Below are 26,428 nucleotides of genomic sequence, written 5' to 3'. Positions count from 1 at the left end.
CAAGGAAAACAGATATGGTAGGCAGGGTTTGTTTTATAGCATTATACTGGATAAGGGATCAGTGCAAATCTAAAGGGTCCAGCTAAGTGCTTTCAAGAGTCCTACAGAATATTGGCCATTGAATTACCAGGTGTCTTTTCCTCTTGATTTGTTTCAGTTTTAACTATGTTCGTACATATAGGACAATACTGGAATGCTCTTCTATTTCATTTTGTTGGCCTCCATCTCAGCCAAAGGTAGTGTTGTTCCAGGCCACATTGGCTGCATCCATGTCTACAAAGTTAATGTAAATCCTGAAATAGACACAAAGAGAAATATGTTTATAAGATTGGACATGAACAGTGAGCAAGATCCAGGGTTATTTGAGACTGTGTGTTTCTGTCACCATGCTACCTTTAGGCTACTTATCACATTATGTGTAGTAAATAACTGTACTGCCGTGTGTGTGTGTGTGTGTGCGCTACCTGTCAGGAGAGATGCCCAGGTGTTTGTTGAGCAGTCCACACAGGAGTTTAGAGTATTGCTTGTTGTGAGCACCGCTGATCTTGCCAATACTGTGGAGGGAGCAGAGTGCGCAGGGGTCTCCCTTTCCGCCAAACATCATCATTTGGTCAGGGTTGATATGCACAGCGATGTACTGTTATATGCAATACAGAGACACAAAACTGAGGTCAGCTCAGTCAGCTCTGGATCAACCGTGAGTGACTGGTGTCAGTTTTTGAGGATCTTCGCCCCAATTGAGCCTAAATGTGACATTGTAGTTTCAGCATTATAAAAAAGGTGGATGAGCACATATTACATTTTAGAATACAGTGAATGTTGTGGTGAGGTTTTTGAAATAGTGAAGTCATGAATCCAAACTACCCCACTACAACCCCACCCTGAAGAAATGCTTGCCAAGTAACCAACAATACCTTATACCTATATATTATATATTAATATTATTCTTGTAAAGAAATACGGAATCCCTTTAACATTTTAAGTTTTTCTTAACATTTCTTGTATAAAAAGTATATGTACATGCTAGTTTAACCTAGGCCTATCAATGTTATGAAGTGACATAAGGAACACAGATAGAAACTGTGCATCTTGATGGGAATATATATACGCATATGAGATGTTAAGGATGTTATTCTGAGTACTATTTTTTTTTTAAGTATTAATTCAGTTTGTAGGACAAACTGTAGGTTTAATGATCTGATGCCGCTGATCAATCATTTACCCATGCTTACTCACTCCACAAATAATGGTAAAAACTATGTTTGCATAATTGCACAAGAAGCTATAGCCTTATTTATTCAGTAGACAGCATATTGTTAAAACTGGATAGAGAGGCATATAATCTTTAGGCTACTGGCTGAAGTTAAATTGAAATCAGGCTACAGCTGTTTTGCACTCAGCAGAAATGTTAAATCTAGCAAGCTGATCCATATGGGAAAGAATACGGAGTATTAGGGCAATATGTGAAAATGTATTTGAGCAGTCTATGGTTTAAAGACAGAAATCTGACTTTTTTTATGTCTAAAAAAAACTCAATACATTTTTTCACATTGGCCATTTCAGTGGTCTGCAGTCACTGCATGTGGTCCTAATCCTCGTCTTTAAAAGAATGAGGGCAGGCAGCCCGTTAGTTTTAGTTTCATAGTGAGCGTAGATTCTGCATGAATGGCCTACCTGTGCAGGTTTGCCCATAGCTTTGGCCAGCTCCTCAGTGGCCTCGGACAGCATAGCCGCCGGTACATCGCTTTTGGCTACGTTGGTGTTCACCGTGAACATCGGCATGATTACTCCTTTTGAGTTGTGTCTGTCTCCTCTTAACAAACTGCGGATGCTGCGACTCTGCCACCAGAACAGTGATTGTTAAGACGGAAGAAAAGATGTCTCTTCTTCTCTTGTAGCAATAGACTAGCTATATGACCACAGCACCGCCTACCATCCTGGAAGACTACACTTCTGTTGAAACCATGGATGTATTAAGAGATGTTGACACGTGCTGTCAACCAAGTGAAAAGATTTTTTTTGTTATTATTAAATTTTTTCACAACCGCTTAACATTACTGTTGAGACCATAGACAGTATATATAGACCAAATTAAGTACAAGGTGAAGTATGAAATCTTAATTTTGTTTATGCATGTTTTTTTTTCCCAGGGTGCGGCCGTTCTTGTAGGGTAATTACGGTACTGGGCATGCGCAGTGTCATCAGTGCTGAAGGAGGCTAGAGGAAAACAGAGGAGAGAGAGAGAGAGAGAGAGAGAGAGAGAGAGAGAGAGAGAGGGCAGAAGTTGGATGGCGCCTTCCTTTGTCACCGTGTCTCTGTGCTTATGAACATCGACCAAGCTTATCCGCGATCCGTGAAATCATACCGTCTGTCGCAGCCGTTTCACGTCTAAATCACTCCTCCGGATTTCATCCAAGAAACGGTGCGTATGCAAAGCTATATTAGCCCGTCTGCTAGCACGATCACTTTCCAGACGTAACGTTGGAGAGGTTGCTGCTCCTCTTCTTACGTTACTTTAACGTTATTGTGTGTCGATTACATTACAAGTTTACTAAGCCAACCTGACGCAGGTCGTGTATTTGGTTTTAAACTGCTTAGCTAATTAAAGCGGCAGTATAGTCTTTAATTCAATGATAACAGAGGTGGAATAACCATAGTGTTACTGTGTATAACGTTATTCACTGTACCACTGTACTGCCGATATTATAAAGATTGTGTTTAGCTACAATAATTTTTTTTTATATACATAGACATTGGCAATATGGATACGATTGGGTATATGCTAACGTTTTAGCGTATTAGATGAAACAGTGTGAAACTTTTGTGATCTCTGTGGAAACTCATGGTGATGACTTGCTGGCGTGATAACATATGATTGAACCATCGTCAGGTCCGATCCTGTGTGGCCACGATGATGGAGGAATCGGTGTCCACGTTTGAGACGCATCTGACGTCTGTCATGGACAGTCTGATCCGAGCCTCGGTCTGTGAGATCACCAAACTCTTCCAGGATATGGTGAACGACTACCTGGTGGAGCTGTCCCTCAACAGGAAGGAGAACGACTCCCTCAAACAGCGGCTGAGGCTCACCGAGAACAAACTAAGAACCGAGCGCAAGTACGGGATGGGCTGGGCTGCCAACCGCCGCAACGCCGGACTGGCGGCGGCGGCGGCGGCGGCGGAGGAAGGAGCCGGAGGGCGGAAGAAACGAAAAGTTGAGGTGGCTCGTAAGTATTGCTAGAGGATGGCTTTCCCTCCCAAACGAGGTGGCTTACAGTCCATGTAGTTTGTGTCATATATAAAGCTGCCTTTACATCTTAAATGTTACCTTGCTAAAACATCTTACATATGTTGTTATGTGAGGTTGTGTCTGTTAATGTGAGTAACAGGCTTCTTGCTATGCACTCAGGGCCTATGTGAAGACGCACTTGTTTTGTTGGAAACCATCTGGCAAGAGCTGATCTCTCCCTCCCTCCCTCCCTCCCTCCCTCCTTCCCTCTCTCTCCCTCCCTCCCTCCCTCCCTCCCTCTCTCCCTTCCTCCTCCGCCTCCTCTTCATTTTCACTCCCTCTGTCCTTCACCTCCCCCTCTCCTCTCTCTCTCTCTCTCTCTCTCTCCCTCCGCTGCATTCTGTCCCTCCCACTCCTCTGTGCTTCTGCACACTCTATCCCTCCCTCCCTTCCTGCCTTGCTCCTCTCCCTCCCCCACCTCCTTCACTTCTCTCTGTCTCTCTCCAACTCTTCCTCCTCCCCTCACCGCTCCTCTCTCCTTCACGCCCTCGCCTCCTTCCTCTCTCCCCGCCCCCCACCTCCCCCTGCCTTGTTCTCTCCTTCATCACGTTGCACACAAACACACACGCTCCCCTCCTTCCCTCCCGCACCTCCTCCACTCCTCTCCCGCTACTCTCCACCACCACCATAATTACACACTCCCTCTCCACTTCCACTCCTCTCCCTGCTCTGCTCTGTCTCTCTCTCTCTTCTTTTCACATTTTCATCCTCACCCCTCCTCTTTCTCCTTCAACATGTCCTCCCTCTCCTCTTCCTCCTCTCCCCCACCAACTCCACTTCTCCCTCTTGACTCTGCCTCTCTCGCTATTCTCCTCCCTTTCACGTTTTTCTCTCCTTCCCACTCTCTTGTCTGTCCTTCTACGCCCCCTCTCTCCTCACTCATTCATCATGCTCACTCCTCCTCCCCCTGCTCCTTTTCCTCTCTACCTTCCCCCAACCTCCTCTCTACTCCTATCCCCATCTGCCTCTCCAATCCCCTCCTCCTCTACCTCCTCCTCCACCTTTTTATCTTCCACTTCTCCACCCTTGTCTCTCTTCCATCTCTCTCTCCTGGCCTTCCAATCATCTCCTCCCACTTACCTCTCTCCCCCTCATATATCATTCGCTCTCCTTCCTGTCTCACTGTGCCCTCCCTCTCTCCTGTTCCCCTCCTCACTTTCTCCTTACTGTCTCACCTCCCTCCCACCCTTCCCTCGTCTTCCTCTCTTCTCCACAGGAGGCAAGTCAAAGAAGGGCCCAGCAGCAGCCTATGGCAAAGGCTGGCCTGTAGGTGTGTGGGAGGAAGGAGGAGGTGGTGGAGGTGGCGGTGGTGGAGGAGGAGGAGGAGGAAGTGCAGGAGCTGTGGGGATAGTAGCAGGAGCAGGAGGAAGAGGGGGGAAGGAGGCCAGGGAGATGTACCTCATCCAGTTCCCCAGGGATGAAGAGGATGAGGGAGGGATGACGGAGGACGAGGAAGGGGAGGGCAGCATCAGCGGTGAGGGGGAGGAGACGGCCAACATCAAAGAGGAGGTGAGGGAGACAGGCTTTCTCAGAGGAGGAGTAGGAGGAGAAAGTGGCACAGATTCTCTGCACTGCTCAGCAGCTTCATATAGAATGAGAAAGAACGCAGACAGAGAAAGAGAGAGTTGTGCTCATGTTTTTCAGTCATCAAATCACTGCAGAGATGTAGTGGATGAAGGGAAGGCTATTGATTGGATATTTAGCTTCCAGAAGAGCCCGTTGAGGAGGGCTCTCCACATCTCAAGTGTGGCAAGCTTATAGGTAGAAATACTACTGATAGAGGTGAAAAGCTGTTTGCTATTCCACCACATGGCAGGGCGCAGATCCACTCTTCACTTGTCTTCTGCATTTAAATATTCAAAGCATGCAGAATGTGTGAAGTCATTACGAAGTGTTTTTGATGGCTGATAAAATAACTTTAAGTAAATGCACCCAATCAATTAGCTTTTTGTAAACATGACTTGGTGGGGTCAGAACATATGGCTACGATGAGTGTTGCATCTAGGTTAACAAGCTATTTAAAAAAAAGCATAAAGTACAATACATTTTCTATTCTGGTTTGAGTTACCCACTTAAGTTACTATGCTCTCTGTGCTTCTCAATGCAGTTTACACAAACAGAGGGCTATCAACCCGCCTCTCTCCAGCTAATCAAGGAGGCTTTGAAGATGGACCCGTCCAACCAGAACCTCCACACTGGCTCCAGAGCCCAAAGCGAAGGTAATGAGCCCAGGACACACTGATTGAGGGAGGGGAAGTTAGTGAAATGGTCAGAGACCAATAGTTTGAAAGAACGGTGAAATGATTGCTCACGCCATCACTCTCTCTCTCTCTTCCTCCCTTTGTCTCTACTCAGGAGATCTGTCGGGTCATCCCCCGACCCTTCATTCGGGAAAAAGAGAGGAGGAGGAGGACTGGAAGGTGGAGTCTGCAGAGCAGTCGGAGGGCGGCATGACCATGGATGAGCTGAGGGGTCTGGAGTCTGCACTGAGGGCTGAGAGAGGCCGCGAACAGGCTGCCATGACGGCCTCCCAGCCTGTCAGCCCCGACTGCAAGAGCAGCCTGGCCCCCAAATACATTGGTCTTGATGGAATGGAGCAGGATGAAGAGCTGGAGCCACCCACCCTGCAGAGAGAGGAGCAGACAGGGCAAGGCAGGATGAAGGACGCTGTGAGGGCCGGCGTGGAGCTGAGGTCAGCCTGGCCGAAGAAGTTGAGAGAGGGCGACTCGGCTGCGGTCATGACTGGAGAGCATAGAATGGCGGAGCAGGGAGAGTCCGAGCACCTGCCCCACCTGTCTGCTCCAGGGAGTGTCGGGGAGAGCGGAGGGGAAGAGGAGGGTGGCGTGGACCTGCTCCACTTCTGCCCACAGTGTGGAGGAGGCTTCACCTCAGATGCTGAGCTGGAGGAGCACCCTTGTCCACTCGGAGCCTCTCACTTACAGAATAGTGGAGAGGACATTCTTTTCCCCTGTGCCCACTGTGGCAACACTTTCAGCCACGCCTGGGCTCTCAAGAACCACGAGTGCGCCTGTGCCGCCGAGAGGCCGCACTGCTGTGAGATCTGCGGGAAGCGCTTCACACACTCGCGCTCACTGGAACGGCATCATCTGGTGCACACGGGCGAGAGGCCGCACCGGTGCCCTCAATGTGGACGCAGCTTCAGTCGTCTAGGCAATTTGGAACGGCACCAGCGGATTCACACAGGTGAACGTCCATACGGGTGTGAAGCATGCGGAAAACGGTTCAGTCGTGTGGAGTACTTAAAGAGACACCAACTCATACACAGTGAAAGCCGACACTCTAGTGCTCCGACTGGAGAAGTGGCTTTAACCGCAAGTGTTTTTAGAGCCGCTCCTTCAAATCTCTGATAGAACTGGAAAGAAAAAGCAGGTTTTTAAATTATCTAGAATCCGGGTGATGAATGTGCCCGGTGGTTAATTCTCAGTGACTTGACTTTGTTACACGCTCTGCCAGGATGAAGGGGTTAAAGCTGGATTGCAGAACCTCTGTCTCCCCCCTCTGGCAGTGAGAGCAATTACACAAACACTGTCGACAAGAAAGCTACAGGATTCATAACGCCGGGTCGCCGTGGTCTCTCCCCCCTTCCTGTCTGTCAAGATATTGGGTAATACAAGTAAATTGACGTATCACGTAACCAATCAGAGAGCCACATTGAGCAGCTACACTGTGAAGACCTGTAGGTGAGGGAGCAAGGTTGGTTGACGGCACTTTTATATGTAAAGGTTCCGCACTCTAGCTTTAAATTTACTTAAAGATAAAGAAACTACATGTGTGGATGATTTTTGTTGAGTAAAAGTTAATTAAGTTGACAGGAAGTCGATTGCAGATGGCGTTTCTCCATAGGAGGAGAAATAGAAATAAATTTAAGACATTCAGCTATTCTCTCATTTGTATAAAGCTTGTACTTATTTATGATGATCAATAAATTGTTTGTGTTTTTATCAATAAGTCACTAATGTTGCAGCCGATGCCCCTATTTTTAGCCGGACAATATAATTGACATTATACATGGTATTTTGTACATTTGTGTTTTGGTCATATCATAAATAAATAAATATTTAAATTCATCATAAGGTTCTTCTTTGTTGTTTTATTGGAAAATCATGAAGTTAGTAAACATTCAAGAATATATTCATTCTCGACCAGAGACAGCCAGACATTTTAATTAAACATGTATTCATTAATTAACTAGTGAGGGAGTCTCTTTAAGACTTTTTTAGTCTTTTTTTTTTTTTGGGGGTATGTTGTACTTAGTGACCCATAAGAACCCTGGCTAAGTTTACTAGATGTCCTCACCCTTTGTTACTTACAGTGCCCTTTAAACAGACTGACTGGCATTTTCAGCCTTGTTTTCAAGATGCCCTCTAAGGTCTCTAAGGACATCTGCCTCACATCATAGCCTCGAACGCGGGTGTCCGCTTTGGGATCCAGCGGCACAATCTCCTCTCCACTGTTGCGGTCATTCCTTCCCACAGCAGCATATGTGGGGAAAAAGGGCTTCACCGAGTCAGGGAGGTCAGATCTGTAGGACGGACAGCAGTAGGCAGACCACATGTACTCAGGAACAGACACCCTGTTATTGATCCAGCGGGATTCAGACTCATAAGGCATGGCTCCGCTGATCACATACATCGACCTCTTGCAGAAAGCCTTGGATCTTTCCAACACCTCCTTTTCTAGTGGGGCCCAGGTGCCTTCGTTGGAGCCTCTCTGCTGAGGGACAATGTTTGTCAGGGTGAAGGTGGCCTCACGGTCCACAATTGTCTTCTGGTGCATGCTAGGATTGAGATGGCCCTTGGTGAAGCCAGAGTGTGCGTAGTCCTGACCCACTGCCTGGCTCTTCATCACATCCGAGTAGACTGTATTTGGGGTTGTGAAAGGCTGCATTTCTGGGCTGGCTTTGTAAGACACTAGCTTAAAAACAAAGGAAGACAGAGATACCATGTTTAAGAGGATGTGTAGAGTGTCTTGCTGCTTGTTGTTGAGTTTAGTCAGTGTGTGTGTGCGTGTGTGTATACTTCTGTTGTGTAAACAGGTGTGTTATTGAGTCAGTCAGCTATTGGAAAATTAAATTAAAACAAAATGGATACAATGCTACTTAATTTCGTCTTAAATAAGACATAGAGTAATTTCTCTATAAAACAGTTCGAGAGAGAAAGAGAGAATTGCAATGCAGTTTTTGAATTTGCACAAGTCACACATTGACCACAATGGCACTTTGAGTATTTAACAGGAAGTGCTCGTTCTCTCTCACACATTTACCATCACCATCTTACAGCCCAATACTAAATTGCCATTAGATCGACATGCTAAGGCAGCACTTCCAACCATTTATGATTAATATACAGTAGATACTCTTAACTCTACAACACTTCAATAGAACAAATGTGAATTCATTTGCACTAGTATAAAGGATGTTTTGTGAAATCTCACAGTACAGTTAGTCTTCAAAGAAAATGGCTGCTCTTACATATCACACAGAGTTTTGTTGCTTACCTGTGGTTCGTACTTCCAAATGGGTGATGGCCGTTTGCCATCAGCAGGACTGAGTATGTACGCAGAGTACAATGGGGCACGATGCTGACGGTGATACAAACTGGCAAAGTGGTACTGGTTTTTGTAGCGCTGGCATATTGGCTGGTATCCTGCTGCATTGATACCCTCTGGAGGAGTTTTTTTATAGAAGAAATTGAGGCACTGGGAGAAGTCATTGCTGATCTCTCCAAGTACCAGGCCACCAAACCAGGGAAGGAGAAGAAGCAGAGCTCCTGTTGACATTTGCAGCATCTTTCTTTGGAACAGCTTGAGCAGGAACCTGGCTGGAGAAAGAGATGCTTATCAGCAGGCAACGAACACACAGTTTGCTCCAGATACCTTCTCAAACTCAAACTTACCAAGATGTTTTCCTACAAGCTGAGTAGAACACCAACTCCAAACCTCCTTGCAGCTCTTTAGTTAAAAACTCTCCGTTCAGCCTCTGAGGTTGGTGGGATACTATCAGCCCAAAAAAGCACGACATGATGTAACCATGTTACAGCTTCGCTCATCACTTCCTCTCTTGGTTAAGGATGTCACACCCCTTCTCAAAGTCAAGCTAAAACTAACACCAAGTACACCAAGTACCAAGTATATAACACATGGTTTACATATGTTAATTTACATTGGATTTCTTCAATTGAATTTTTCACTCCCTGCTTATCACAAAATGGCTACACTGACTTATACCTCCACCACTGCCATCCACCTTACTAACAAACCACTGGTGGCTGAAAAAACAAAGTTAATATTCTCTTTTTGAGACATTTTATAATTAATATGGCTGTGAAGAAAGCACCCGTCTCAAATTGATTTTTGTAGGGAAAACAGAGGAGTGAAATATTATTTTCAGTATATATACCAGGTGTCCCAACAGCTCCAGTCTCACAGTGTATCTGCTGTTTTGTGTTGATTTAATTAAAAATGTGTTTGGGAAAGATACACCTCTAAAACACAACATACTGCCTAAAGGGTCCCTGTGTCAAAATTGTTTGTTAACCTTAATTTTTTTTTTGGTTTTGTGCCTAAATGTAGCATATTCCTGAATATGTTTGTGTTTATTTAAAATACCACACATCCAGCCTGGAGCCATGTAGTTTTCCACCGCAGAAAAAATTTACACATTGCATAGAGAGTGGGGTACATTCGGAGGGAATGAATAGATGCCCATTAGCTAATTTTGCCTCAGGGCCCCCCCATTAGGTTCATCTGGCAATACATGAGAGGGTAGTTGTTGCTGAGCTAAAAAAAACTGACAAAGTTTCTTTAACACACCACAGTAAATGGCTGCTTTTGCATGCCACACAGTATTTTTGTGGTTCATACATCCAGTTGGCCTGCTGCAGGACTATTTATGTACACATTATTACAAAATGTGCAACCATTTTATTCGAAGGTGTTTGCATTTGTGTGAAGAATGTAAGCATCTACAATAAAATGAACATGATTTGTCCCATCAGAAGGCTCTTTATCCATTTCAATCTGGTTTTATTAGTAAAATCATGATTAGTTGAACATGTTACAAGATGACTTTGACAAAGGGAAAAATATGTATTTTAAAAAAGACTAATCATCAGATGAATTAAAATCAACCCACCAGGAGATTATAATCATGTCCTGGTAAATCACTCATTCAGTAATTAAAAATTAAGAGATGTGCTGTACATGACTACTGCAGTAAACACCCATAGCAGGAAGCCTTTGATTTCAACAAGGAACTTAAGCTTTTCCCCTTTGCTACTCACACTGCCCATCAAACAGACTGATGGGCATGGCCAGCCTTTGTGCCAGGATGCCCTCCAGAGTCTCTAAAGACATTCGCCTCACATCATAGCCCCTGATTGAGGCCCTTGCTTTGACATTAACTGGCACAATCTCCTCTCCACTGTTCCGGTCATTCCTTCCCACAGCAGCATATGTGGGGAAAAAGGGCTTCACCGAGTCAGGGAGGTCAGATCTGTAGGACGGACAGCAGTAGGCAGACCACATGTACTCAGGAACAGACACCCTGTTATTGATCCAGCGGGATTCAGACTCATAAGGCATGGCTCCGGTGATCACATACATCGACCCCTTGCAGAAGCGATTGAATTTGTTCAACACCTCATTCTCCAGAACGTTCCATGGGCCAGAGTTGGAGCCCGCTCGCTGAGGGACAATGTTTGTCAGGGTGAAGGTGGCCTCACGGCCTTCTTTTGTCTTCTCGTGCATGCTGGGATTGAGATGACCCTTGCTGAAGTTGGAGTTCCTGTAGTCGTCAAGCACCGCCTGACTCTCAACCACATTCTGATCTACAGGGGTATGGAAGTGATCCATCTCTGAGCTGGCACCGGAAAACACCAACTTAATGACAGAGAGAGAGAGAGAGACACACATGTCACTGTTCAGAAGCTACAAAAGAGTATTTTGTTACTTATTGATTTGAATAGTGATGTGAATATAAGTCTGTGTACACAAAAGACCCCTTTCACCCCCTTCACCAACCCTTTCAGTTACTGCCATCAGGTTGACGCTATAAGTCCCACTGGCCTGGAAAAACATCTACAAAAAAATCCTCTTTCCTTTATGTTAATCACCCTGAACAAATTAAAATAGGCTCTGTACCCTGATCTATTGACGCTATTGTTGTCAACGGTAGTTTTAACAGTTTTAGTCCTATTTGACCTATTTAAATGGGTTTTAAATATGCATTGTTTGTTTGATGTTGAGCCTTGACAAAAGGAGAAGTTTATGTTGCTTTGTCACAGACAATAACGTTTATCATATCTTATCATATTTGGTGTGCGACTGAATCACTCCTGTAGAGAAACGATAATGAAAACAGAAGTTGTGAAATTCCACTTTCCTTTCTTTTTCACCTCACCAGAGAAAAGATAATGTGTGGCAGCATTTTTGTATTTACAGTTTGAAAGAGGCTGCGTCTGTTTTAAGATAATGGTAAAAACGTCATTGTGCCAATCACACATAGACCACAATGACAAATAGAAACTTTGACTGTTCTGTCACATTTTCTTTTATAGCCTTAAAATGTCAACACAAATTCCAACTAGGTCTACATGGGAATGCTGATATGTGTGAAATCTAAATTATTTCGACACATTAATGCCATGATAGAAAAACACCTGTGAGTTTACCAACCAAAAGGAAGTAATGCTCTGTTGCAAAATAACAATAACCAAAGAGAAGCTTTGCTTTACTTTACTGTCAGGACACAATTTTTTCCTGCTAATCTATATAATCACAGTGTACACTCAGTTTCCAGTTTATTAGGTACAGATATCTAAAAACCAATGCAGAACAACAGTCCAGCAAAATCCTATCTTCTTGAAGGTTAATGATAAAGTTGAAACTTTTTTAAAGAGGTGTTGATTCGACTTTTGGCACATGTAGTTGGTGATGTTGTTAGCCTATCCTCGTTGATATAAATGGCGTAGTAGGGGGACAAGATAATAATGACTATAAAACGAATAAACTGGCAACTGGGTGTTAATCTCAGCATAGCTAAACAAATGATACTGAACAAAGTAATGCTCAACAGAGTACAGTTAGTCTTTAAAGCGTTTTCTTACTCACCTGTGGTTCGTACTTCCAAATGGGTGATGGCCGTTTGCCATCTGCAGGACTGAGTATGTACGCAGAGTACAATGGTGCACGATGCTGGCGGTGATACAAACTGGCAAAGTGGTACTGGTTTTTGTAGCGCTGGCATATTGGCTGGTATCCTGCTGCATTGATACCCTTTGGTGGAGTTTCATTATAGAAGAAATCAAGGCACTGGGAGAAGTCATCGCTGATCTCTCCAAGGACCAGGCCACCAAACCAGGGAAGGAGAAGAAGCAGAGCTCCTGTGGAGAATTGCAGCATCTTCCTTTGAGACATCGTGGTCAGCTGTAAGCCTGCTGAAAAGAGATGCCGGCGAACACAGACTTTGCTGACAGAAATCCTCTCAAACACAAGTCCAGAGTTAAATAAAACCTAAATTTCCTATATGTGACTTCAACATCTGGAGTGAAGGCGGTTGAGGGCTATCAAGGTTTCCTGTTATATATAGGCCTACTGACAGCAGGAACCCAGTGGGTGTCAAACTTCCCCTGTTAACAATTAGTCAGGATGCCTTCTGGGAAGCAATCACTGCATATCATTTTTTCATTAGTCAGCTGAGGTGGAGATCATCTTGTTTCTAGGGTTTAATCATTCGGTGGTAGTGGCCAGGTGGAGAAAAAGAAGATGCACTGCATAACATAAACTGACCATCAAGACTGACTGTATTTATTCTTGACTAGAATAGCTTATATCTTAGTTCGATATCTTCCAGGTCTAATGTTAGGGATAAAAAAAAAAAATAAAAAAACTACAGGAATGGGCAGTGCAGTGTCTGGTAGATGACTGTTGTAGACGTTGTTGTTGTTGTCTTGTCTTGTATATGTCCCCTCCATGACAAGGTTTTTATAGCTGGAGGGACTTACAGACCTTTTGAGATGTTGCAGCATTTCCCTGCAGAGCGTCTGTCCCCAGCTTTCCCACACTTTGTCTAAAAAGATGAAGTATCATAGGAGACTTAAAGGTGTGGAAAAACCATGAGTACCTTGCATGACGCAGAGCTCTTTATGGATTGCGGTGTTGCTCGAGGTGAACACTCGTTTTGATTCTTGCATTTATATGGTACTGTCCTAAACGGTCTCTGGGAGTTGTTAAATGCATCCTGAGATGTTTATTGGCAGTCTTTTGTTAATCGGTATCATTATACACAAACACTCCTCTGGGCAAGTCAGCAAGTTTCCTTTTCTGTCTCCCTCTAGTTTCTGTGTGGTCTCTATTCTCTCACCAAAAGTCCCCTCATTGCATTGTGGGAACCAGAAATTTTTTCTGGAAGATAAAAACGATTCATAAAGTACTTCCGTTATTTCTCAACTGTTATTTTACCAAAGGTTGTGCCTTCTTTATTTCGTTGTGTGCTTGATCGGTTTGTGGGAAAATCCTCGGTTTCTGTTGTTCTGCTCCAATTTGTTATATTTCTTGCTGTATTCAGGAATAGTTAGTTTGTAGAGAGGATGTAAATATAGTGGGAACCAGAGTGATGTACACTACAAATAAAGGCCAGTAGGTAGATTTGAGACCATAATGTACATCAGGGTGGGCAGAACTATACTTAAAGTACTAATACTACAGAGTCTTATTATGAGTATCATAGCAGCAATAGGATTGATTAAAAAGGTTTTTGTGTTAGATCATGTTAGATCCTGTTCTGGATATAATATAGAAAACTATCGCACACCAAGGGTTGTAGTGAGTGCTGATCACTGGAAGTAGATTTGGAAGTAAGAAAAAAGTGCTACACACTCTGTCCAGGCCTTCTTCAAAATCAATGACTCAATCAATGATTTTGCAGAAGGCTGAAATGTTATCTACATAAAAAAAGAAGAAAAAGAAATAAAAGAAATGCATATGGGGCCAGAGGGTGCGACCCTTTTTTGTTACTTTCAAGATAAAATTCTGAACACACTTTATTGTTAATTTTTTAACGATTCTCTAGAAAGAACAACTCTCCTCAACACCAAATTCACTTCTCAAAAATAACATTTAAACATGAATTTGGTTTCTATTGCAGGTGGCCACAACTAATGGTGGCACATTTAAAAATGCATAGCATATAACAATGCAGAAATTATGAACAGTGCTTGAACATTTGGTCATAAATAGGTTGCCTGAGGAGAAATTCCAGGATATGATCATTGATAAAAAGGAGATACATGATTGTATGAATCATGTATCTTTGAGTGTTGGAAGACACTTATTGCGACCCGGGTCTCCCTCTTCATGGTAATTTGATTGGCAGGGTTATGAAACGTAGTGGTAGGCTAAGGCCTCCTGTGACATGAACTAAGCAGTATGCTCTCTCTTTTATACCTCAGACTATCAGACAGCACAACAAGCACTTTAAACGTACATTTTTATCATTTCTGTACTGTATTTATGTATTGTATTTATGCTTTTTATGGGCATTAAGGCGAGTATGAGCGCTGTCATTTCCATTTTTATGGATGAAATAAACTTGACTTGACTGTTTATTATGGCCATCTAGTGAGCACTCAGAGACATGACACCGGGCAGCAGGCTGACTAGGACACAGAAGCTATGGGCAGGTCAGTGAAACTGGTTTGTGAATAATAACACTGCATTTGCAGCCGGTGGTGACAGGAATTACCATAGTTTCGGTTTCCTCACATTGGAGAGCTGCTGAGCCCTACATTACGGAAATATGTGGGGAGTGGGGGCTGATTCTTATATTTTAAATTTCTTAAGTTATTTATTGTCATGTGAACAACAATTACAAGAAGCAGTCGTTGACAATGAAATCTTGGATCTTGGGCTCATTCCAATGATATTCATTAAGTAGCAGTAAAAGTAAAATAAAATATAAGCATAATATTATTAAAGTAATATATATGCCAATAGAAGTTTGTGTAGACAGTTTTTGCAAATGAATAAACTGAATTCAACCGGAATGTAAACAGGTATGTGGTAAATGTATATGCATACATGAGAAGTAATACAAATGTATACACAAAGCTGCAAAACAGTTTGTTTAACCAGTAGGCCTACGTATCTAAGTGACAGCAAAGTGACGCACAAGCACACGCGCACGCAAACACACACACACACACGCACACGCACACACACACACACACACACAAGGGACAAGTCATCCGTCATTCCTGTCTGTCAGACAGGTAAAGATGAGGTATGCAGGTGAATGCTGCTTTTTGACCAGCATTTCTGGTTCTATTCCCATGACACTAGGGTTGGGTACCGAAACTCGGTGCCAATAGGGAACCGGTGCTGACGTAAACGGTAGTAACGAGACCGAATAAGAACGAAAGTTTCGGTGCTTCATTTCGGTGCTCGACTTTACACTACACCTGACAGCATGTAACGTTAGCCTACCTTTAGCTAGCAGCTGGATTAATCACGGTTAAAATGCTGACAGCTAACGTTAAACAGTGTAAAGTGTGACTGTATTTCACTGTGGAGGACTTCAACAGCGGGATGTAACAGTCTGCTCTGCAGCGCAGCAGCTGCCGTTGTCGCAATTCATAGATATACAGTATGTTTATATGGTCGGAATTAAACAACACAGACGGTGCGTTCACTCGCAGCTGCCGTTGTCGGAATTAAACAACACAGACGGTGCGTTCACTCGCAGCTGCCGTTGTCGGAATTAAACAACACAGACGGTGCGTTCACTTGCAGCTGCCATTGTCGGAATTAAACAACACAGATTCACTTAAAACAGGTAGCCTCGTGGTGCATTGACAGTAATTGTAAAATACCCTTTTCCCATCTGGGGTTCAACAGCAATTTACTGGTGAAATAAGTTATTGTTATAGTTATTACATTATTATTAAATCTTTAATTTTGACCATGGCCTTAGCAATAAACAAGTCACTGACTGTTGTTTTTCTTCTTTTTTTTAACTTTATTGAAACGTACCGGTTCAGGCACCATTTAGGCACCGGCACCGTTTTAAAAGTATCGATTTAGCACCGGAATCGAAAAAAAAAAAAACAATACCCAACCCTACATCACACACACACACACACACACACACACACACACACACACACACACACACACACACACACACACACACACACACACACACCGTAACCATCAGAGAACATTCCCTAAAGATTTTTTTTTCAGTTTGAAAACAATCCTTAACGTTGAACCCGTTAACCTTCAGGGAACGTTCCCTGAACATTCTCTGAAGATAAAAAAAAAAATCAGAGAACCTCCAGAGAACGTTCTGTGATGTTCTCTGAAGTTTTAACTTTTTTTTTTTTTAAAGACATACAGAGAACCATCAGAAATCGATCAGGGAACAATCGCTGAAGATTAAAAACATAAAATAAACATTTATTGTCAATTGTTTATAGTAAGTAAGTAAAGTTAAGTAATTTAGTAGGCTAAAGTTTATTTCTAGAGCACATTGAAACACAGCTGGAGGTTTATGTTGATTCATTGATTTTATATATTATATTATTATCTCTATAAAAATCAACGCAGCAGGTAGGCTACGCACGGACAAACAGACAAGAAGTTTCCTCTGAGTAACCTCTCTCCTGAAGGTGTTCAGGGTTGTGCTAATTTTAACTAATTTACTGTTGGGTAGTTTGATCTACAGCAATGCATCATATTATAAAAGATGCATTTTGTAGCTGAAACAAGAGGCTTTTTAAAGAATTTCATCGACACATAAGGGACACTTCATACGGTTTATCAGAAATAAATCCCTCCTGCACCTGATATGCTAAACTAAATAAAATATCTCTTAGAGATTTTTAACATCCTGGCTACCCAAGTTCTTCTTAATGCTTACAGGCCTAATTGTTCTCTAAAGCAATAAGCTATAGAGACCGTAAGCTATGCCCTGTCATGTAAAGTAGCTGTAAAGCCTGTTGCTGCACGCCTCCGGTCTCTTCCGTGAAAAAAAAAAAAAAAAACTTGGCTCTGCTGTCAGCTAGACCACTCCCTCTCTGTGAACGGAAGAGCGGTCTAGTCTTTCTCGTTACTTTGTTGCCATCGGACGTTTCTGTTTTAGGGCTATGTTCGCAGCCGAGAATGGCGGATGCCAACGCGATTGAGGAACTACACTCGGAGCTCACCTGCCCGGTGTGTTTGGAGCTGTTCCACGATCCGGTGATCCTCGAGTGCGGACACCACTTCTGCCAGGTGTGCATCATCCAGTGCTGGGAGGCCAAGGCGGACGAGTTGTCGAGTTGCCCAAAGTGTAGAAAGTCGAGCGGCCGTAAACTGCGACCCAACTCGCTTCTGTGCAACGTCGTGGACAGTGTGCGGAGAGCCCGGGCCATGGACCCAGCCGCGGGGGTAACCGGATGGCAATACGAGGGTGAGCTGGAGGAGCCGGAGGAACGGGAGCTCGGGTCCAGCATGAGCAGCCTGGCCTCGTCCGTCGGCCACTGGCCGCGCCTGGGTACGGGCATGGATATGTGCGAGGAGCACGAGGAGAAGCTGAAGTTGTACTGTGAGGACGACCAGCTCCCTATCTGTCTGGTGTGCGGCATGTCCCGGGACCACAAGACCCACAATGTCATCCCCATTACCGAGGCCTTTGAAAACTACAAGGTACTGTCCCATTGGCTGAGTTTAGACACACGTTCCCTTCCGATACAGCTCTGTCTGTTTAGGCCGAAGGTGGCAGAATCTCATCTTAAAACCAAGTTCACACGGACCTCTTCCTGAGATAAAGTAGACTTGGTTATGACTTTCTTGACATCATTATTTGATCAACTTAATTCTCGATCACTAAACTTTAAGTTTCAGGGAGTGCCATGCTCATCCTCATCTAACACTCCTCCCCCTGATCTTGGAAAGAAAGTTAGGCCTATCTCGTTTGAAAAACATTCCTAAATGTTAAATCAAAGCAGGTTTATTGAGATTGTATTTATTAAATGAACACATTTGCTCCAGCATTTAAAAACAAACGAACAGGGCTTTAACAGAGCAGATGCTATGAATAGAAGTTTTTTTTTTCTTTTTCTTTTTTTTATAAGCAGACTCCCTGTTTGCCCCTGGCAGCCTTAAAGTAGGAATTTTGTTTTTTACAGGAATTCAGCAGAACAGTGTGAGCTCCTGTAACTGCCCTACACTTTTAACCCTGCAGCTGACCATCAGCAGTTTGTTTGGAGACTCCCTCTGAGAGGCCTCTCATGTTTTTCTGCTGCTGGTTCCCATTTTGTTTGAATTTGTAGGTCATAAATTCAAACAGTCAGTTTAGGAAAGGGTGGACATATGACTCTCATTAAAGATGACGTTGTTCAGAGAAAAGTCACCAATCCTATGAACTTGTATAAGTAGCCTATAATCTGGTTTAGCAACACCACTTTTTAACAATGTTTAACATGTGATTGTCTATTTCTGCTGCAGGATAAGCTGTCTGTCGCTCTAGAGAGGGTTCAGCTGCAGACAGAGGAGGCCACGCTCTTCCAAAGACAGACCAATGAAAAGATCCTTCTCGTCAAGGTGTGTGTGTGAGATAGATAGATAGATAGATAGATAGATAGATAGAAACAGAAATTCTGGTCAAAAAGCAACATTCACCTGCATTCCTCCACCTTTACCTGTCTGACAGACAGGTATGACAGATGACTTGTCCTAATTATGACTGGTGGTGGTGACACAACAGGTTTTTACTCAGCGTGTTTTGCAAATGCTGAGGTCCTTCCTGATAGGGTTGGGTAGCTTTCGCATCTGAACCAATATCAGTACCTGAAATTTGGTTCCCGGTACCCAACGATACTTTTTACGGTACTTTCCCTCTGTAATTACAAAAAAAATATTTCAGTTGTAAAAATAATTCCAAACCTATTTATCCTATTTACTTAGAACATTCTGTTATTTATTTAGAATATTTTACACTGACAGAAATTTAAACACCTCCCTCTGTCCTCCCTTTTACGTGAACCAATACTCGGTAATACCGATGTGATTCGGTCAGTACCGGGTTCGGTACCCAACCCTACTTCCTGAAAAACAGGTGATTAATAAACATTTCATGCACGTCATGTTTGCCTTTTTCACAATCTCTTCTTTAACAGGCCACACACACACACACACACACACACACACCCTTACAGCGAGAGATATTACAGCTGGCTGAGTTTAGGCTGGATTGCTTTTTCCACAAGATCAGCACCCCAATAGGTGTGTTGTGTGTTTATATGTGTGTTAAACAAAGATTTGAGTGAAGGATGTTTGCTGTGTAGGTGTGTTTCTGGCAGATAAACTTCACAAATCTCTGCTCTAGGTTAGACTACAAACTGTCTTTCTCTATCCTCAGCATGTATCTTTTTCTTTGTGCCTGTCTGTCTGTTTGACCCAGTTTATGTGCACATTCACAGATTTTCACTTCTCTGTTTCTCTGTCGGTATGACAGGATGTGGGTCAACAAGTTTGAGAAGAAGTTTGCCAATCTGTCTTTCTGCTAAGTATTTTTTGTGTGTTTGTGTCTGTAAGTGCCTATTATTCTACCGGTCTATCTACCTTTCTTATGAATGAATAAAGTATTTCTACAGTGTACTTTAGTATCCTTAAAGTACCAATACAACAATGTAAAAAAAGAAAGTGCTGCATTGATTCTATTAAAGGGAAACTCCAACAACATCAATTTTGGTTTACAGGTCTAGGGGAATACTACAGCATATGTGATACAACTCGTATACACCTTTTTGTGGCTCCAGAAAGAGCTGCACAAAGTCTGATAAGTGTCCTCAACAAGACGAAAAGTTTGAAAGTAAAACAAATTGAGTTGTGGAGAAGAAGAGAGCTTACCAGACCTCTGTAGTACAAGCCTACATTAGCTACTAGAATAACCCACCCGAATTGCAAACCGAACTGCGTTATTATGAATCCCACTGCTTTGCAAAATATGCCCTGTGTAGCATTCAAGCGTTAGGATTGGAAAAAACTAGTGTCAGTTCCTTATAGTCAAACAAGGCTATTTGCTAAAATTCAACATTCTCCATTCATCTGGTTTCCAGAAGAGCAACAAAGCAGTTTCCTCCCCCATGTGGTTCAGTGATTTGGCCTGTAATGAAATAAGAGAAGTGGATAAATGTACACAAGCAACATTCTTTCAGTTTAAGTTACATATTTAAATAGTGAGCCATCACTTTAGCCTTGAGTAAAAATGTAACAAAATCTTCTCTATGTTTTTGCTGATGGGAGTCCTCCCTGTGTTCCAGGAGCGAGCAGGAGATCTGGAGGAGATGGTCACTGCAGAGTTTGGCCTTCTGAGGGAGTTCCTGCTCGAGGAGGAGGAACGCATAAAGGAGAAACTGCAGAAGCAGAAGGAGGAGAAGCTCGACCAGCTGGAGAAGGCGCTCACTCAGACCACAGAGCAAATCAGCAAAATGGAAAGTATGGCTGACCAGCTTCGCCTCAAACTGATAGAGGAAGAAAACCCAAAGCAACTCAAGGTATAGGAGAAGAGCGAGAAGAATGAATGAATGATGGTTATCATGTTAATATAGCACATTTCTGTACCTAGATAGATAAAAAAAAAAAAAAAAAAAAAAGTAGCAGTTGCATGAAAAAACCCCAGCCGGCAACTACCAAATAATTTTGTTACTCTCTTCTAGAAGTTAGTCAGAAATGTTATCTGCATGTTATAGCAGAGACAGAAGTATTGTGTAATCATAGGCTTGTTCTGATCTGCTCTGTTTCAGGGAATCAAAGATTTCATTGGAGGGTGAGTATCATCAAGATCATTCCACAGCACTGATTTCTTGTTGAGTTCCTCTCCTTCTTTATCTCTACGTGACCGTTGTCCTAAAGTCACAAGGTAATGGCGGATTGTTTTGTAATGAACTGTAAGTGTTGCTATAACAGGATCTCTCTCTCTCTCTCTCTCTCTCTCTCTCTCTCTCTCTCTCTCTCTCTCTCTCTCTCTCTCTCTCTCTCTCTCTCTCTCTCTCTCTCTCTCTCTCTCAGGGCTGAGAGCGTTTTTGAGCGCCCCCCAGAGCTGGATGTGGATCTGCAGTCAGGAGAGTTCCTGGGACCTCTGCAGTATAGGACCTGGAGGAAAATGAGCTCAATTTTTCAGCCAGGTACACACACACACTTGGAGTCACTTGAATCAGTTTCTAAGACTTCAAAGCTCCTCCAAAATCCCAGAAGACTTGGTATAATTGTTTTCACAGGCTGAGTAATAGTTCTGCCCATTACTAGCGCATTGACGTTGACATGTACACTTGGTGGAGTGCTCCTTCAAAAAATAAAAATAAAAAAGTTGGTTATAGTACAAAAGACATTTTTGTGATTTGCATTTTATGTTCCATCTCATATCAACCCAATGGGTATTGCACAAAACCAGGGTAAGGGATTAAACCGGGATATTTAGCCTCGACTTGGTTGCACAAAAGCAGAGGCACCTACGTAACCATGGAGATTTAGTCTATGCAGCTAACAGCCAGGATTTATCAATCCTGGAGCCTTTCCTGCTTACTCAGCAGTGAGTTTACCTAATTTTTATTAGCCTGCATTAAAATACAACAGGTACATATTGCTGTTCAGTTAAGCACTGTTATTATTAAAAGTTTTGACCATTATTTTTTATAATTATTCATCATTCAGTCATTGTTACGGTTATATTGCTGTATGAAAACTGCTGTTCATATTGTTAGAAGTTTGGTGAATATTTTGTGGCAGTTGTTGAGATGATTAGAAAAGGCTGAAACAGTTGCAAATGTGTTTTAAATACTTTATATATTATTATTCATCACTGACTTAATTTTACATTAGGGTGCACGATTCAGAAAATGTCACGATTCAATATCGATTTTTAGGCTCAAGATTTGATTCAAAAAACGATTCTTGATTTAAAAAAAAAAAAAAAAAAAAAAAAACTATTCACAGTTTGTAAATGTAGTTATGTAGTCACTTTTGCCATGTGATTGCAGTAGACTTACAATTTTTTTTTTTTATTAAAAAATATGAATCAATTTTTGGAATTCTATGAATCGATTTTGAATCAGTAGAGCTTGAATCGTGGTACAAATGTGAATCGTTTTTTTTTGCACACCCCTATTTTACATGTTAGTGGTTCTAACAATGGCAGACTGGTCAGAGACCAATACACCTTTTTAATTATTTTAGTTGATTTATTTATTTTTGTATTCTTTAACAAAGGATCATGTACAGTATTTTCCTCTTCCGTGTGCATTTAATTTGGCATTATTAGCACACAATGTGTGTTCTCTCCAGTGAATTGCAATTTGGGAGGATTGTACAATTATACAAACTGATCTAGTTGCTCCTCCTCAGCCTGGTTTGGCCTTCGTGAAACGCACAAAGCCAGCACGCACAGATTAGACTAGGTCAAGGCTCGCTTTATTGGTTATCCTGGATTTATAAATTCTACTTCTGTGCCATAACCCCCGCTCTGTCAGAAGGAGTTTCAAACATGACTATCTGCTTTCAAAATGTTTTTTGTCAAAGTCAAGTGTGCAAAGACTTATTTTGGGTAATTTGCCAATGACATGTAATCATACATTATTGCTGATTTTGTAACAGTAGACTGTAATAAAGGATTGAATTAATCTATGGAGTTACATCTTGACGCAGTATCATTTATATTTTATTTGTATCCATGGAGCTGATGCGCTTATCTAGCTCGTCTTACACTAATTGAGCAGGTAGGCATTCAGTATCTTGTTGAAGGTCACTGCCAAGTATCCTTTCTCGGGTCATTCTCTGTAAACACGTTTGTTGTTGCGTTTCTAACTTTTATTTATTTTTGGCCCTCTTTAGCTGTCACAGCAGTGACCCTCGACCCGGACACAGCCTACCCCTGCCTGTGGGTATCCCCGTGTTGCACCAGCGTCCAGGTAGGAAAAATCCAGCCCAACCTGCCCAACAACCCAGAGCGCTTCACTCTCTACAACATTGTCCTGGGCTCTGTAGCCTTCTCCTCTGGTAGACACTACTGGGAGGTGGAGGTGGGCTCCAAGACAGCATGGGGTCTGGGTGTGGCCAAAGCCTCCGTCAACAGAAAGGAGGAGATCAGCCTCTGCCCAGATGATGGTTTCTGGACCCTGGTGCTGAGGGATCACGGCGACGGCACCAGGGAGTATGAAGCATGCACTGACTCAGAGGAGAGCTTGATATATCCCTCTAAACCCCCCAGGAGAGTTGGGATCTACCTGGACTATAATCGTGGTGACGTAGGGTTTTATGATGCAGGAAACATGAGCCACCTCTTCACCTTCTATAATGCCAAATTCAAAGAACCTGTTTTGCCGTACTTTAATCCCTGGCCGATAATCAACGGACACAACCGGGAGCCGCTCACCATAGTAACCCCACACTGGGGAGAGATGTCCTCTTCATCAGAGGAGTCTGAATGAAACTGCAGAAGAGGATTCAGCCGATGATAAACTTAGATGGACTCATCTTGTGAGCTTTCACACATCTGCCTTGTCATAAAGACTTTGCTGTGTTAATGATGTGGTGGGATGAACATGCAGGTAACCCTGAAACATTCGTGTAAGACTTGAAATAAGAAGACAGATGACACTTTCAAGGCTGTTGATATTCTACATTGTTGCCATTGTCAACAAATCCTATGAAAAGACCAAACCCAACAGTGAATTGATGATACTTACAACTGCCTGTGTAGCCAACGTCTGATACAGTATATCTTATTCCTCAATTATATTGCAAAGAATAGTGTATTCAGGCTGTTCCTTCGACCTCATGGCTCAGTTTTTGGTCTGACATGCATAGCCAGCTGTGAGACCTTCTATATAGACAGGTGTGTGCCTTTTTTAAATCTTGTCCAATCAATTGAAGTTATCACAGGTGGACTCCAATCAAGTTGTAGAAACATCTGAAGGGTGATCACATGAAATGGGGTCTTATGATATAACTTTTTTTTTTTTTTAATACATTTGCAAAAACATCTGAACTCCTGTTTTGGCTTTGTTTGTATGGGGTAATTGATTATAGATTGAGGGGAAAATGCATTTAAGGATTTACACATCAAATAGACATGAATGGGCTTTGGGGCTAAGTATTATTAAAAAGTACTGAGAGACACACTAACTCATTGTAGGTTTTAGTCTTTTCAAACCAAGAAAAAACAAAGAATAGACATTTCTATAAGATTTTCTACTGGATTTTAAATTCATTACAAAAAGTTCCCTGTGGTGTTTATGACCTAATAGCGCTAGGAATTTACTTGCTAGTAAACATAAATGTTGACAATGCCTTTGCAAATATTTAGAAAAAAATGCATTCAATACATTTGTTAGAGCTCAAGGGTACACACATAGCATTTTAGTGAGTAACACTGAATGTATTGCATTGTTTAAAAAGAAAACTCCATAGAACTTTAACTGGTCTCTGCAAAAAGGCTTCATAATCTTATTAAATAATTTTTCTGCAATGTCTTACTGTGTTAAGCCGTTATGTATCCAATCCCGCTATTCTAATGACAGTTTTTCTAAATAAATTAAGTAATGAGGACTTCTATATGCCTTTCCTTTACAAGGCACACTTGCCTTTAAATGTCCCACCACAACACAACCCTGCAAAAATGTGCCTTTGAAAGTTTTGACTAGAGAAAACACTGGCTAGATATTTGGCATTAGATTTCAATGATTACATTACAACAAGGTTGTTGTTGATATATTTGATTCCACCAGAGGGTGCCTAACAGTAACTTTGAATGCAGCATCACTCTGCTCCTCAGTGGTCTTTATAATAATACAACTCTGAGTTTCTATGAACCATACAGAAGCCTGCCTCCTCAGCCTCAAAGCTTTTAGGGTAGACTCAAAAAGTGATTAAACGTTATTTTCCAGTCAAATCGGTTTGATTTATACAGCCCGTTTTCACAAATCACAAAGTTAAGTCTACAGATTTATGTTTACAATTCTGATCCATTCTGATAATAAACCCCCCACCCCAAAAAAATAATTTCACAGCGGATTGGTATTAACAAGTTCATGTTAATTTACAAGTTGTCAAAACAAAACTTTCCGTCCTACCTAATGTAACATTAGTAGCTTTCTCCCCTGTGCCTGGCCATGATGCATGTAATCCACTCTTGTTGCCAAGAAAGTTGGTAAAAAACATGATTGAAACAGCATTGGTAATTCACTCGTTATTTCAGCTCCAAGTCACTTGCTGTCATGGTGATGGATCATGACAAACGCAGCTCGTTTGGAATCAACTTCTATGATGATCAGCCTGTCTGATCTCCACTCCGGTATCACACATAATGTTAAACAGACCTGGGACCCAACCCGGACCCAGTTGACCATATAAACAGTGGATCCGAACCCTTACGGGTCCTGGTTCAGGTCTTGTGTTCTAGTGTTCGGGTAGACCCGTGGAGACCTCTAATGAAGAGTTCATTGTAAAATAACGAAAACGCAACTATTCATAGTTTTAGGTGATTAAACACTAATGGAGCTCAGTGCAAATTCTTTCAGGAAGACTTCTAAATAACTTCAATCACCACTATCTAAAACTATTCAGCTGTTAAGAAGCCACCAGAATTGGCCACGAAATCCATGATCCAATCACAGCATGACATCCTGCTTTAAATGTCTTCTCTCCTTGCTATCAGATGTCTTTTCAGGCAAACGCACAACCCTCCTCCTCCCCTTCCACATCTGGCCATCGTCAACCACGGCAACCTGAGTTCCTTTCTGGCAGACGGCTCCTTCGTTCGGTCTCCGGGTTCCTTCTCCACCATCACCAGTGTCTAGGCTCCATGGGGAGGGGGGGGGAGGGTATGTCTCGGCTTTTCTACCCCTTTAAAAAAAAATTTAAGATGGAGTCTAATCCCCAAAGACTCTGTACACTTAATATTATGCATATGTACAATACATCTTTGCATATCTGCAACAAAGTCTCTCCTGATTGAAAGGAAAACTAAATACCATTTCTGTCAATAGAGCCCCTAAATCCCATACAGGGGGTTGTAACAAGTCCTTTACAGTTTTTTCCAACTGCTTACACACGTTTTCAAAACTATGTCTCCTTTTTTCAAAA

The 26,428-nt window shown here is 42.4% G+C and overlaps 4 protein-coding genes across 5 annotated transcripts; 2 read left to right on the top strand and 2 right to left on the bottom strand.

Annotated features, from left to right (window-relative positions):
• Window positions 1-13: 13 nt before the first annotated feature.
• mif (macrophage migration inhibitory factor) lies at window positions 14-1,948 on the bottom strand. The gene is made up of 3 exons (XM_028589927.1): window positions 1,675-1,948; window positions 465-637; window positions 14-293 (listed from the first exon to the last, which is right to left on the bottom strand). The coding sequence occupies exons 1-3, from the start codon at window positions 1,780-1,782 to the stop codon at window positions 227-229; spliced, it is 348 nt and encodes a 115-aa protein (XP_028445728.1). The 5' UTR covers window positions 1,783-1,948; the 3' UTR covers window positions 14-226.
• A 2,655-nt stretch (window positions 1,949-4,603) lies between these two features.
• LOC114563121 (zinc finger protein 768) lies at window positions 4,604-7,378 on the top strand. Its single transcript, XM_028589925.1, has 3 exons — window positions 4,604-4,798; window positions 5,397-5,508; window positions 5,645-7,378. Exons 1-3 carry the CDS (start codon window positions 4,682-4,684, stop codon window positions 6,655-6,657), a joined length of 1,242 nt encoding a protein of 413 aa, XP_028445726.1. The 5' UTR covers window positions 4,604-4,681; the 3' UTR covers window positions 6,658-7,378.
• Window positions 7,379-7,380: 2 nt separating this feature from the next.
• Window positions 7,381-9,346, bottom strand: LOC114563122 (endonuclease domain-containing 1 protein). Of its 2 annotated transcripts, XM_028589926.1 has the most exons (3): window positions 9,205-9,346; window positions 8,807-9,125; window positions 7,381-8,224 (listed from the first exon to the last, which is right to left on the bottom strand). In XM_028589926.1, the coding sequence occupies exons 1-3, from the start codon at window positions 9,327-9,329 to the stop codon at window positions 7,613-7,615; spliced, it is 1,056 nt and encodes a 351-aa protein (XP_028445727.1). In that variant the 5' UTR covers window positions 9,330-9,346; the 3' UTR covers window positions 7,381-7,612. The 2 variants fall into 2 exon arrangements, 1 of the variants encoding a protein (XP_028445727.1); XR_003693582.1 differs by lacking the exon at window positions 7,381-8,224 and having other exon boundaries at window positions 9,044-9,129; window positions 9,205-9,293.
• Window positions 9,347-17,318: 7,972 nt separating this feature from the next.
• On the top strand, window positions 17,319-24,892 carry LOC114563120 (zinc-binding protein A33). The gene is made up of 6 exons (XM_028589924.1): window positions 17,319-17,992; window positions 18,794-18,889; window positions 20,611-20,844; window positions 21,094-21,116; window positions 21,359-21,474; window positions 23,177-24,892. The coding sequence occupies exons 1-6, from the start codon at window positions 17,468-17,470 to the stop codon at window positions 23,770-23,772; spliced, it is 1,590 nt and encodes a 529-aa protein (XP_028445725.1). The 5' UTR covers window positions 17,319-17,467; the 3' UTR covers window positions 23,773-24,892.
• Window positions 24,893-26,428: the final 1,536 nt, after the last annotated feature.

This window comes from Perca flavescens, chromosome 10 (genome assembly GCF_004354835.1).
Source record: "Perca flavescens isolate YP-PL-M2 chromosome 10, PFLA_1.0, whole genome shotgun sequence".
Lineage (NCBI taxonomy): Eukaryota > Metazoa > Chordata > Actinopteri > Perciformes > Percidae > Perca > Perca flavescens.
The sequence above is the reverse complement of the archived record's forward strand: the minus strand, read 5'-3'. Positions and strand labels throughout refer to the sequence as shown.